This window comes from Coloeus monedula (assembly GCF_965178545.1).
Source record: "Coloeus monedula genome assembly, chromosome: 1".
NCBI lineage: Eukaryota > Metazoa > Chordata > Aves > Passeriformes > Corvidae > Coloeus > Coloeus monedula.
Window position 1 is genome coordinate 35,251,745 of NC_138781.1, and position 12,896 is coordinate 35,264,640.

At 44.5% G+C, this 12,896-nt stretch overlaps 1 protein-coding gene across 1 annotated transcript in view; it reads left to right on the forward strand.

Moving 5' to 3' along the window:
* Positions 1 to 9,786: 9,786 nt before the first annotated feature.
* The window catches only part of CHN2 (chimerin 2), a gene marked incomplete at its 5' end in the record, with an annotated part of 160,100 nt that continues 156,990 nt past the window's right edge, over positions 9,787 to 12,896 (forward strand). Inside the window, one exon of the mRNA XM_082299117.1 lies at positions 9,787 to 9,893. Coding sequence (XP_082155243.1) covers positions 9,845 to 9,893 — 49 coding nt within the window. The remainder of the gene's footprint in view (positions 9,894 to 12,896) is intronic.

Consider the following 12,896-nt stretch of genomic DNA (forward strand, 5'->3'; position numbering starts at 1 on the left):
ATTTGCACACAGACACTTATTTATGACTCTTTTACATAGCTTTAATCCGATTTTATCTCTAATTTATTGCGCAATTTTAGAATCATTTCATTTGAAGCATTTGCCTCTGATAAAATTCTCTAGAATTTGCATTTCACATAATGTTTTTGCATGCTTCAAAATGTCAGAATAATAATGAGAGCAGGACTTCCAAGGTTTTGTTTCCTTTTTACATCTATGGAATGAAAGACAGGTTGGGTATAGGCACCTCTGTTTACTTTCCTTTTGAATCATAGACAATAGGATCTTCAGTCACTGATAAAAGCTCATTTGTACTCTGAATGTTTTCCTGTCCACTTAAGCTGATTTTATAAAACATGCAAAATGACTATTCAGTATTCAGTTAATTATGCACCAAATGGAGTAAGCCAAAGAATTAGCTTAATCAAGCATTCATTTTCCTTAGGAAAAAATCCCCAAACAAACCAATCCAACCAGAAAAAAACCCCAAACCAGATAAGAGCTATGACAGGTATTGCAGATAGGCTCCTGGCCTATCAAGAGTTATTCATTTGCTTCCTGGTGGGGCTGTTTACCTCTGATGGTGATTTTAAACTGGAGATTTCATTTTGCCTTCATTTACTTTGTCAGCTTTTTCCATTGTCTGTCTTAGATAGTTACTTAGCAAATTTCTACTGTATATATATATATATATATGTATCTCAAAATATTTATGGGATAGATATACTTTTTACAAGCTTTTCATTAAAATACTTCCTCAGTTGTGCTTTTATCTTTGTTGGTACAGACCATACATATATATTTATAGCAAACTACTTATGGAATAGAAATATTCTTTACTACCTATTCATCAAAATGTTTCCTCAGCTGAGCTTTTATCTTTGAAGTCCAGATATGAGCCACCCCAACACCTCCCTCAGATCAAAAATAACAGATATAGAAATAAAGGAATACTTCACTGGGACCAAGACCTGGGCTTCCCTTCAAGGTCAGGGTTGTCAGATACTTAAACGGACCTGACTTAGGAAATTAAAAGGGGCCAACAGCTCAAATTGTGGGAGTTCCTGTCCCTATTGCTCACTGTCTGTACTCATCTATAGTACTCTATAGTCTGCATACAAGATAAGTTTATCCAGTTCTGAATGAGAGACAGACCTTATCTTTTCCTTATATATATTTGGTCTGGATGCTTAAAACTACAGCAAAGCATCTCAGGCAGAAGATAAATGATTGGGAAAAATTCACTAAAGAAGCGAGGTAATCCGTGATGCCATATCTTAGAATGAAGTTGAACTTACTAAAATCTAGGTTTCCCCAGGATAATGGTTCAACACCTAAGATCTGCAGAACATGTTGGATACTTACTCTTTCCTCACAAACTCCTTAGAGCTCAAAATCCCATTTCTAACCTTCTTCGTGGCTGGGAAACTATAAGAATAGATCTGTTGGCAAACCTGTGGTTACCTTGTGGCTGCCCTTGGTGGAATGGTACTAAGCAGGTGTATAGGGGTTTTATTGCTTGAAAGATATATTTTCATTTATAAATGCAACAAAAACTCTCGGTTTTTGACTAGGAACATTTGTCTCTCCTGGTTTATTTCCTCCTCCCTCTACTGCATAAAAATACATATTGACACTACCTTGTGGCATTACAATTTTTACTGTGGTGCATTATAGTTTTCAAAGCGCAGTAATTTTTATGATATGTGGTAGCTTAAAGGGAAAAGCAGTATCCAGCAGGGAAATGAAGGGTGAAACACTGGCCTCTTTGAAGTCAGAGAGAAAAACTATTACTGCCTTCAGTAGAGGCAAGGTTTCGGTCCAAGCATTCAGGGAGAAACACGGAGCTATATATTGATTTTATCTCTTAGGGAGGAGAGGAGAGGAGAGGAGAGGAGAGGAGAGGAGAGGAGAGGAGAGGAGAGGAGAGGAGAGGAGAGGAGAGGAGAGGAGAGGAGAGGAGAGGAGAGGAGAGGAGAGGAGAGGAGAGGAGAGGAGAGGAGAGGAGAGGAGAGGAGAGGAGAGGAGAGGAGAGGAGAGGAGAGGAGAGGAGAGGAGAGGAGAGGAGAGGAGAGGAGAGGAGAGGAGAGGAGAGGAGAGGAGAGGAGAGGAGAGGAGAGGAGAGGAGAGGAGAGGAGAGGAGAGGAGAGGAGAGGAGAGGAGAGGAGAGGAGAGGAGAGGAGAGGAGAGGAGAGGAGAGGAGAGGAGAGGAGAGGAGAGGAGAGGAGAGGAGAGAGGAGAAATGCATTCATCTGGAATCTAGGATAGTTAATGTCAGTAGGCCTGTAGGAAATTGTGTTACATAGATGAATGGTATGTTGGTCCAATCAAACATCCAAAATCTCTACATTTGTCCTCCAGGTCTATAAACGTAGAATAAAGAACCCAACTGAAAAATCCATTTAAAAGCCTTTAAGATTTCTGTTAACATATGTAATACAGAGCATCCAAGTCTGAACATATTTAAGAAAAAACCAGCCAAGTTTGAGGCTTCCCCAGCCTATATTAGTAAACGGCAGAGTATACGCAATTACATTTAGACAATATTTTATAAAGGAACAGTAAATATTTATAAATAGAAACCATATTAATATGGGAATTCTCCTCTAGTAGCTGCCCCTCTCTAATTTAAGATATTTGTAGCTAATTAAGAGAATATGGTATCACAGTTAAATGGGGAAATATTGAGATAAATAATTCATGAACATCCGAAGTAAATAACTTCTAAATAGATATTTTGACTAATTTACTTTTGACAAACAAATGAGCAAAGCTTTGTTTTTGAAATAGTCTGATGAACACTATTTTCAGTTCTGTAGCTGAAATAGAACTTATTTTGGACAACTGCTGGTTTAATTTCTAAAGGCTCATACCACTACTTGTGAATTTCGAGTATGTGAATATATTTTTGCATTGAACGGTTCTCAAATCCATCAGCCAAAATTTGTCAGTACCAAGAAATAGTGAGAATGCTGAAATAGCAAATAAATTCACTAATTAAATCTTGGTAGGTTTGCATATAATTCACATACAAGGAAAAAATGACAGGAGAGTTAAAGCAGCTCTGTTCTGAACCCCACTCTTTCTCCCTTCTTAATGAAAGAGTAAAGCTGAGGCTTTGATATCACTGCTTTGTCATGGTAATTGGGAAGCTGTGAGTTCAACATGATGACTTTGCTGCAGGTTGAAGAAAGATGTTGAACTATGAGGAAAAGAATGCATTTAAATGTCAGTCTAGATAAAAGGCCAAAGGTTAATAAAAGCTATGCGTTGTTCATCATGGAGTTTCTTTTTAAATGTAATGCACTTGAAACAATTCTATATGAAAATCTCAGTTTATGCCCATTAGGCCCATATTTCATATTGAGTTTGTTGATACATAGTAACATAAGAATTAGAATACTCAGAAAAGAAGACTGATTACTGTTGTTAAGGTCATCGAAATTGTTTCTATTCTTGTTTTTTTCACTTCTTCCCCTACATCAAATTATGTGGTAGTGCAATTACTTCCAATAATTATAAAGGGAAGTTGAGAGTAGCTCTTATACAAGCATGACCTTCACAGTAAATAGGGATCCATTCTGCTCAGAGAAAGGCAGTACACAAACATGGAGAGAAGTCCTCTTTTCCTGTATGTGTAGCACTTGTTTGATACTAGTTGCCTGGACCAACATAAGGTTTGACTGTCCAAAACTATTAGTGTTTATGGTTCAGTGAAAAAATTAGCCACATGCTTAAATACTAATTCTTTTGTGTTCCGTCTCTGGAAAAACTTAAATGAAACACTGTCAAGTTCCAAAGTGACAGTGTAATCATGATGTAAAAGAGAACTATACTGCAAATAGTCAGGACTTTCAAATTCTGTTTTCTATGGCAAAATATCTGAAACTTGCTGATTATTATTAAGAAAGGAAAAACACGCTGAAGTTCAATTTCACTTGAACTGCTTCTATACAGTTTATGTTTTTATAATAAAGTAATGGCAGTTGCATAGTTGACCAGTAATTTCAAAATCTTTATCAGTTTCCAATTACAGCTGAGAGCTTCAGTATAAAAAACTTTGAAAACAACATAACAAGGAAATTCTCTACCCCAGCGAACTCCCTGAGATTTAATTAAAATAGGATGTATGAGACAGGAAGAAAGAGGAAAAGACAAATAGAATGGATGTTCATAAATTAGTCATAGCAGCAGCTTTAGCACTCACAAATTATGACCAGCCCATTTGCTGTATGCTTTTTGCAGAGCTAATAAAATTCAATAGATGCCTCTAGTTTGTTCACCAATTGAAGGCGCAGAGCAAAAAATTGCACCAGGCATTAGGGGTCTCAAACCTTCCTCTTTGGAGTATGAGGAAAAAAGCAAGAAATCACAGAGAGTCTTGAACTACACCACCACCTGCTGTTGCAACCATTATGACTCACATAATTTATTCATACCCATATACAGTGTGCATCTGCTATTTATTGATATTTTGGTTTATTTTTCTTATTATAGCTTCTGCTTATATTGAATAAAGTTTCCAAGCACTGTGGAGAGTATATAAATATGGATTATATTTTGCTTATAAAGGCCTTTCCCTTTCACAGCATCAAAGAATGAAAAATGCATTTCCAGCTAAGCAATATAAACATTAAAGGAGGGATTAGCATTTTAGGTCTTTGCACTCTAAATCTTTGTGTCATATGTCTTGCTGTCTTGCACAGAACATTCATGTTTCTATACCTATTACATAATCAGAGCAGTGGGCCAAACATCTTTACTTTCCTCTTATTTGCATAATTAATTAAATTCCAACATTTTTGCCAAGCCATCTAGACTCACACTGAAATAACAACTGCCACTTTTCATGCTGAAATAAATTCATTACCTAGGATTCAAACTGCTGTCCTTCCTGCCAGGTGAAAGTTTACAGCACACAGTAAGCCACTGCTCCTCTGCTTTAATAACCCAGATACAGTGGATTATGGCAGATTCCATAAACACAATCTGAGATGCCATGACTGCAAAACAAGAAGGGCCTTGAGGATTGTGCTGTAGGCACCTACAGGGGCTTGGCTGCCAGAAGGCAACACAAACCTTGGCTGTTGTATAGGATGGAGAGGGCTTGAGGCTGAGGAGACTCAAAATGTGCTGATTTCAGGCCAGATTATTTTAGGAGGGCTCTTATGAAATGGCTCCTGTATAATGGAGACTTCAATAGCTTAAAGATAGCAATATAAATGATTGCCTTAGATTAATTTCTTTCAGATTAAGTAATCCAGGCTGTTACAGAGATTCATGTTGTTGCAGGCCCTATCTAGTGACCGTTTTTTCTAATCTATACTTGTATTTTAAATCTCTTTTTCTGCAGCAGGAAGCATTCTACACAGAGGTCTTTGCCTCCACTGTGAAGGTGCCCACTATGTCTAAAGTTGAATGAGAGGAAGCCAGGATGTTAAACGTGGATACTTAGCTATGCAATAAGCCATTTGGTCAATAGGGAAAAATCTGGCTTCTTGAAGGAAAACAGCACAGTTCTCCCTGCTTTCCCTTATTTGTTATTTCTAGGTTTTCAACCCACTGTACAGGAGAAGGGTGACTTTCTGCTTGCTTTTATGACATGGGAACATTAACAACTGTTTGTCAGCTAGGATTTGTCTCCACAAAGCCATTGCAAGTTAGCTGTGATAGTGATGACCATGCAGAAGGCAGGTGGCCTTTCTCATCTGCAGAGCCTTTGTTTTGGAATAAGGACACAAACCAGTACATACCAGTTGGCTGGGGAACCAAGGCCACTCCATAGCACAAAAGCAGCACAGACGCGTCCTCAGCTGTCAAAGTCACTATGTTTTGCACTGATGGCTCTCCAAATGCAGGCCCTCACCCTGCTTACACTTACAATTTTACCAAAATACATTCTTCCATCAGAGTTTGCATGACAATGAAATTATGCATGTACCTACACGTCAACAGGTTTGAAAATACACTATGAAAGAAAGTTACTTCCAAATGTAATTTTACTTATTTTTGTGTTTAGTTTAGCAGTTCTTGTGCTGCAAGACTCATTATTTGTTGTGATTCCATGGTGTTTACTCCATTTTGCTTATTGGAGAACAAAATGTGTGGGAGCTCTAGCTTGAACAGGAGTTTCACCATGCAGAAGCATGACAGTGGATAATTAGCCTACAGAAATAACCTAATACATTGAAAGTTTGGAGAAACCTTTTAAGTATTTTCTGAGATTTTTTTTTTTTTAGAAACAAGCAGCAATGGGTTGGGGTTCCTTGGGTATTCCAACTATTACTTTGGGCTTCCCATATCTGTTAGTTTTTGGAATACAATGGCCTCTCCCACAGTGAGTCACATGTTATTTCAAATATCACGTTGCTAGCTCGGCTTCAGCATTAGGCAGGCACTCACTGCTTTGGAATTTTGCTATACACTGAGGACTTGTTTGCTAAAACTTTGTTCTTCAACAAACTTTAATCTCTCAATTAAAAAAAAAAAGGGGCAAAGAAACAGCCCTAAAAAACAAACACTGCAACTCTGTCAGTAAAAACTACATTGAACCAATCTAGAAAAAAGGAAGTCTTCAAGGAATCTTCCCCAGGAATGAAAACCAGAAGAGCTTTCAGATCTTTATCATGCTTAATGCAAAGCATACAGTTTGGTATTTTTCCTTCACAACTCCCTGTTAATGTCAAAAGCAGTGTTCTAAAGGGAACAATTATAGGGAAATGTGATTTTTTCTGAGTTCCCCAAAACTTTTGGAAGTTGGGGCTTCTCATCAAAGTGCAGATATAATGGAAGCAGGCACTAAATTTAGTTCTATAGGGAGGGTAAAGTAGAAGATTTTTATCAGAGTTCTATGAACTTATGGAAAGCCCAAGACTAGTTGACATCAGAGTATTTAGTTTACCATTTAAAATTTATTCTTGATACTAAGTCTTTATATCATTAGTAATGGATGTATCTGGGCTCTGGACAAATTAGACTAGGGCAGAATCTGTTCACAGCTTCTGTAAAATAGAACTGAGATTTGATGCACATTGTCTTTACGTTGCACTTTTTACACATAACAAGGCTGCTTTTGCGTCATTTAAATTTGCTTCCCCTTTGATCTAGTAACTTCCCCTCTAATTTCATGGCTTTTATGTTCTTTGCTTGTAATGAGCAAAAGGCCATCCTGTCTCAAAATGTGAGTTTCTTTTAATCTACAGTGCATTTCACTTAACTTTATTAATTTACCTTTCAGTGTTGTAGAAACTGAGATTACACAACTTCATACCTGCTGCTACCACAAAAATTATCAGCAGTTGCCTGTTGATAATTTCAAAGGTAGACACACTCATAACAAGACATGTTCATACTCATTGGTTTTGGACAGAAAATACCCCATTTTCAATTACTGGAATATCTGGAGTAATCATTCTTTGAAGAAATTGCTCTCTTGATTTATCCAGATCTATGGGTGGAAAGATAATTTAAAATTACTTAAGGAAATTCTTTTCTGTCTGCCAAGTCTCAGCAGAGTGAGGCGGTTTTCTCTCTTTCAGGTCACTTGCCCCTTTCCCTGCAGATTCTGACAGTGTTGTTAACACCACCATGTTTCACCAATCATATGAGACACATTCCCAAGAGCTGGTGGAGAGACACGAGGGCAAGAGAGTGCTAGATTATGGAGGGGAAAATGAAGACACAGCAGACTACAAGGAGGCAAATTCTGGAAAGAGATATAGCAGAAGGAGCAGAAAAAACGACCATGAAGGAGACAAGTGAATTCCATTTGACTAGTCGAAACATCCCATACACTGCAAGTAACCATTTACTAGGACAGTCTTGGTGTTTACTGTATTATTGCAGTATTTTCCTACATCTCAGGTATGAGCCTGGTTTTATGACCTATCCACCTTTCTCACTTTGTCCTTAGCACCCAGTCTTCAAATTGCGTGACATGAAGTATTTGGCCAAAGACCAAAAAGCAGTGACACGCCTGTCCTGGTTTTATGTCCGTACGTGGCAATTTACAGATTAATAGGAGTTAGTGCTCAAGCCTGGTTTAAAGCTCGTTCCTTCTCACATGGAGCAAGCCGTCATTACAAAATAAAACCTGGAGAAGCCAACTGGCCTCGGCCGCGTTGCCAGCGCTGCCGCAGGACCCCCGCGGGGGTGCGGGACCCGGAGCCCGGCAGCCGCGACGGCGGGGACCGCTGCCGTCTCTGCCGCTAGAGGGGGTCCCGGGACCTGTTTACCCGAGGAAGAAACGGGAACCGACTGCAGGTTCTAGGGAGCCCGGGCTGTATTTTGGCTCCGGGAGAAAAGGGAAGCGGCTGGGCGCGGATTACAGAGCGGGCAGGCGGTTTGCAGGCTGGTTTGGGACGCGGAGTAGCTGGGTGGGTAAGGCTTAGATTGCCAAAGAAACTTTAATGCGCTTCCTCGCTCCCAAAGTAACTTTGTGTTAGAGACTCCCTGTTACGAAACATGGAAGGCTTTCATAAATCAGCGTCATGGCAAATAGGTTGTAAGCTTCTTACAGATCCCGTGCCAGCATGACGGTGTGCCATGCCACTCCTGTAGTGCCCACCTTCCTGTAGTCTTCCCACCCTCGTTTTATAAAGTGAGATGGAAGCTTTGGCTGGCAATAAAACACTGGAAAAGGGAACGAGAAGGGTAGTCATCAGGAGGAAGCCTCCAAGTGATGCTTTCTCTCGGCTTTTCCTCTTTACCACTTGCATATAAGACACAGGGCTGCGGTCCCGGCTGGTCGGCCCCAGACCCTCCATGCCCCCGCTGGATGCTGGAAGCCGCCCCCCGTGCGCCCCCAGAATCCCCGGGCCGGGAGCGCTGCAGGGGGAGGTGGGAGGGCGAACCCAAACTGGGGCCAGGCCGGGGCCCCGCACTCGCTGTGCACCTGGCAGGGCAAAACCCCGTGTTGGTGTCGGCCTGTTTTGGGGTTTTTTTTAGTAAGAAAAAAAAGGAGAGAGGGGGAAAAAAAATAAAATGAAAAGGAAAGAAAGCGAAGGTGGGAGCTTGCCCGCAGGGAGGGAGAGCCCCGCGGGAACGGAGGGCAGGAGGCGGACAAAGGGCGGCGGGGGCGAGGGGCGCAGCTCCTCCCCAGCCGTAGCGTCGCAGCAGCGGGGGTCTCCGCCGGGGCGGGGGGCGGCGGGGCGCAGCCGAGCGCGGAGCCCACTCTGCGGCACCGCCGAGGGGGCACCGGCCGAGGCGCTCAACAGGCGCTGCCGCCCCGCCGGGACGGGGCCGGCACATGGCAGGAGCCGCGCTCGTTGCCAGCCCCGTGCCAGGCGGCGGCGGCCGGGAAGGGGCTCGGCCGCACCTCGGCGGGGCTGCCGCGCCGCCGGGGCTCGCCCGAGCGGGACCCACCCTGCCCGCTCAGCCGGGGCGGCAGCCCGACCGGCAGCGCCGCCGCTTCCTTTGTGTGCGTGAGGGGAGCTGCGGCGGGTCCCCCCGGCGGGCTGTCAGCGCTGCCCGCGAGGAGGCGGGGAAGGGGAAGGGACGGGAAGGGAAGGGAGGAGGCGAGGGAAGGCGCTGGCAGGGCGGCTCTCGCGTCCCCGTCACAAGGTAAGCCCTGCTCCCCAGGGCGGAGAGCGGCGCTGGAAGCGCCGCGGGGCCCTTTGCCTGACCTGCCGAGCGGCTTCGCCCAGCCCCGGAGAGCGGCCGGCAGCGCCTCGGCGGGTCGCCGCCGCCTCCTGCTCCCCGGCGGCGCGGGGAGCCGAGCGCGGGCTGCGGCGGCGGCTCGGCGCGGCGCGGCTCCGGCACTTTGCGATGGGCTGGCGGCAGCGGCGGCCGGACAGCAGCGGGGGCCGACGCGGGGCTCGCAGCTAAGGCGCGAGGAGGAGGGACCATGGCCGCATCCAGTAACTCCAGTTTGTCCGGCTCGTCGGTTTCCTCCGGTAAGTTTCTCCAGCGAGCGCCGCATTTCTCCCCTCCCTCCATTTTAGCAGGCAGCTACCTGTCTGCAGAGCTCCTCGCCGTCCCGCTCGCCCCGACAGCGCGGCAGGCGCTCCCCGAGCCCCGGGCGGGCGCTCCCCCGGCGGGCGGCGATGCCCCTTCTCGGGGTCAGCTGTCCCTCAGGCGGCACCGAAGGGGAAAGCCGGGACGGGGGAAGCGCGGCGGGGCCCGGTTCGCCTCCCCGCCGCCCTGCCGTGCCTTTGTGTGGGGTGAGGAAGAGGGGAGCCCCACGGCCGGCTCCCTCGCCGGGAGAGCAGCATCCTTCCTGGATCGGGAAGGAGCGCGCCCGCGGCCCCCGCGCCTCCGCGGCCGGCGCGTTACCGGGAGCTCCCGCCGCGGGGTTTGGGGTGCCGAGGGCATTCAAAGACCAACGCGCATCCTCTGCCGTGGTCTCCGCGGTACGGGACCGGCTCCGTATCGCGCCCCGGCGCGTTGTGGTGCTCTGGGGCATGCAGGGGCTCCCAGGCGTGCCACTTGGTGGGTGCTGTGGCACACCTCGCGTTTTCAGTACTTCTACAGGACTGGGAACAATTAAATTCCCGATCCAGATAAAAGATGCTCCAGGTGACGGACTGCCCAGGGTTTCGGCCGCGGGGACCGTGCCGCGGGTGTGAGGAGCTTGTGCCTACTCTGGGTTTTGGGGGTGCTGGGTGGGAGGAGGTGCGGTGCGGCGCTCTGCCCCACTCACGGGGGGGCTGGCTGCGCTGCAGACCCGCAGGAAAGCAGAAAAGTTACGGTGCGTTTTTAACCGAGACAGCCTGAAATTGAAAGCAGTGAGAAAAGAGTACCACTGCCTGCTGCTTAGCTCACGAGCAGTTACTGTAATATTTAAGTTATGAGAAATTGGCTGAGAGTAACATCCTGGCATTTTAGTGGGCTGAAGGAGTAAATAGAAGCATGAACAACTTTGGGGTTCAAGGAACTAGTGACTCAGTGTTTTATTTGAGGTGCCAGACTAGATTTTTGTAAGAGTGTTTCTTAAACAGAGCAATATGTGCTGTGAACAGCAGACAAGTTCCTCTGACTATCAATACAACTCTAGAAAAATATAAATAAATGTAAAGGGCAATGAGCAACTACATTTTTTTAAAAGACAATGTATGTAACTTACACAACATATTCTATGCCACTGTTCCAGCGTTCAATACTTACAAAGAGATCTAAAGAAGGAACTAGGTCCCAAAAGCATTTTTTTAACAGTTTGAACAAAAAACCACAAACATTGTGAGCCCTTATTGACTTGACTCAAAAGCACCTGAAAGAAGTAGGCACGAGAAATTCTGCGTTGTGCTCACACTCACGATGCAAGAGTTGCAAGACCAGAATGAAAATAAGCAAGAATCCAGCCAACTTTATGGCTTGTTAGTGAAGGTACTCATTTGGGCAATGTCGTTTTATTTTATGCATCATTTGTATGTTTTTACATATGAGTTATGTGATAAAACCAGAAACAACTTTAAAAGCCCAGACTGGAAGCTGTGACTGTCTTCCTTGGTGCTTTAGCCATTAAGCTGCAGAAGCATGTTCCCAGCTTGGAGAAAGTGTGTAGCTCCCTTGCTCCATGAATCTCATGGTCTTTCTTGCATGCTGCTCCAGTGTCTGCAGGAGGATGCTGAATGCATACCTCTGAATCCCCTCTGGCTTGACTGAATCTGGGCTTCAGGATCTGTCTTGTGACCTGAGAGATACGTCTACCCTGTGCTGTTGGTTCAAATACCTGAAATGCAGGGAAGAGTGGGAGTTCAGGCACATCCTTGGTGTGAGCAGTTGATGTCATCCAACTCCAGGTGGCCTCCTGCTCACCAGGTAACTCTAGCTCCAAAATTAACGTCCAGCCAACGAACTGAGCTCTGGGCTTTAGCTGTACATCATTAAAAGATGTATATACATCAGGAGTTGACAGTACCCTGCTTTGTATGAAGCACTTAGCTACAGCCTACAACGGTTTATGGTTTATCTTTTGTTTTGTATTTTTGCAAGCATGAGCACAGCTGAGTCTTGGCCCATGCCTGGGGCTCTTGGGTGCCACAGTAGTACAACTAATAAATACTGTCAAGTACTCCATAAAGCAACTGGGTGCCCTTGACTTTCGTAACTTATGACCTTGGAGTGGTTTTTGGTTTTGTTCCAGTTTATTCGATCTATATTTCTGCTATGCATATACTAACCAGAAGTTAAATTTGCTGCAGCCTGATAAAGTTTCCAATATTAGTAGACACACCATATCTGAGTATGTGCAGCTGTATTCTGGCTGGCTGTGGTTTAAGTTCTCGGAACTCAGCAAGTCTTACAGCATTTTGTTTACATGGTCTAAACAAACAGTCTTGCCTTAAAATTTAATTTGGTAGAATTTATATATATGTTTAGGTTGCTGATACGAAGATTTCCAAATAATATAATTATTTCTATTCCACAGAAGAGGGAAGGTTGTACTACCACAATACATTTTACTAATAGAAAAATGAAGCAAAGTTTGAGGTTGATAGCAGAATACCACGCTGCAGGACTCAGCTCCACCACTACTTATGAATGCTGCCAAAGCTTGAGAATGTGTTACTACAAGTGACCATTTGTGATGGAGCATTTCTGCTTCAGTTCCTGCCAATTCCTGTCAATGAGAAAGTTAAACAGTTCAAATACATTTATTGTGAGGAAGCTGCCCAAGAATTTTATGGTGTGGATATTCTGCTTGCCCACTTATATTTCTATAAATGTGCAAGTGGGATTTATAGTCTGCACTTGAACTTGTGTCTACATTAAAGGTCAGAATCTGGTTCTGTTCTGGAGTGGTTATTTATGAGCACTACCTGCCCAGTGTCATGGCAGGGTGGTGAGCTGTAGCTGTTGTACAGATGGGGAGCTAACATGCATGGAGGGCTACGACTTTAACTATCCACTAATGGTAAAGCAAGTACTCATAGTTAGGAAGCTGTTACTCCTTTGAT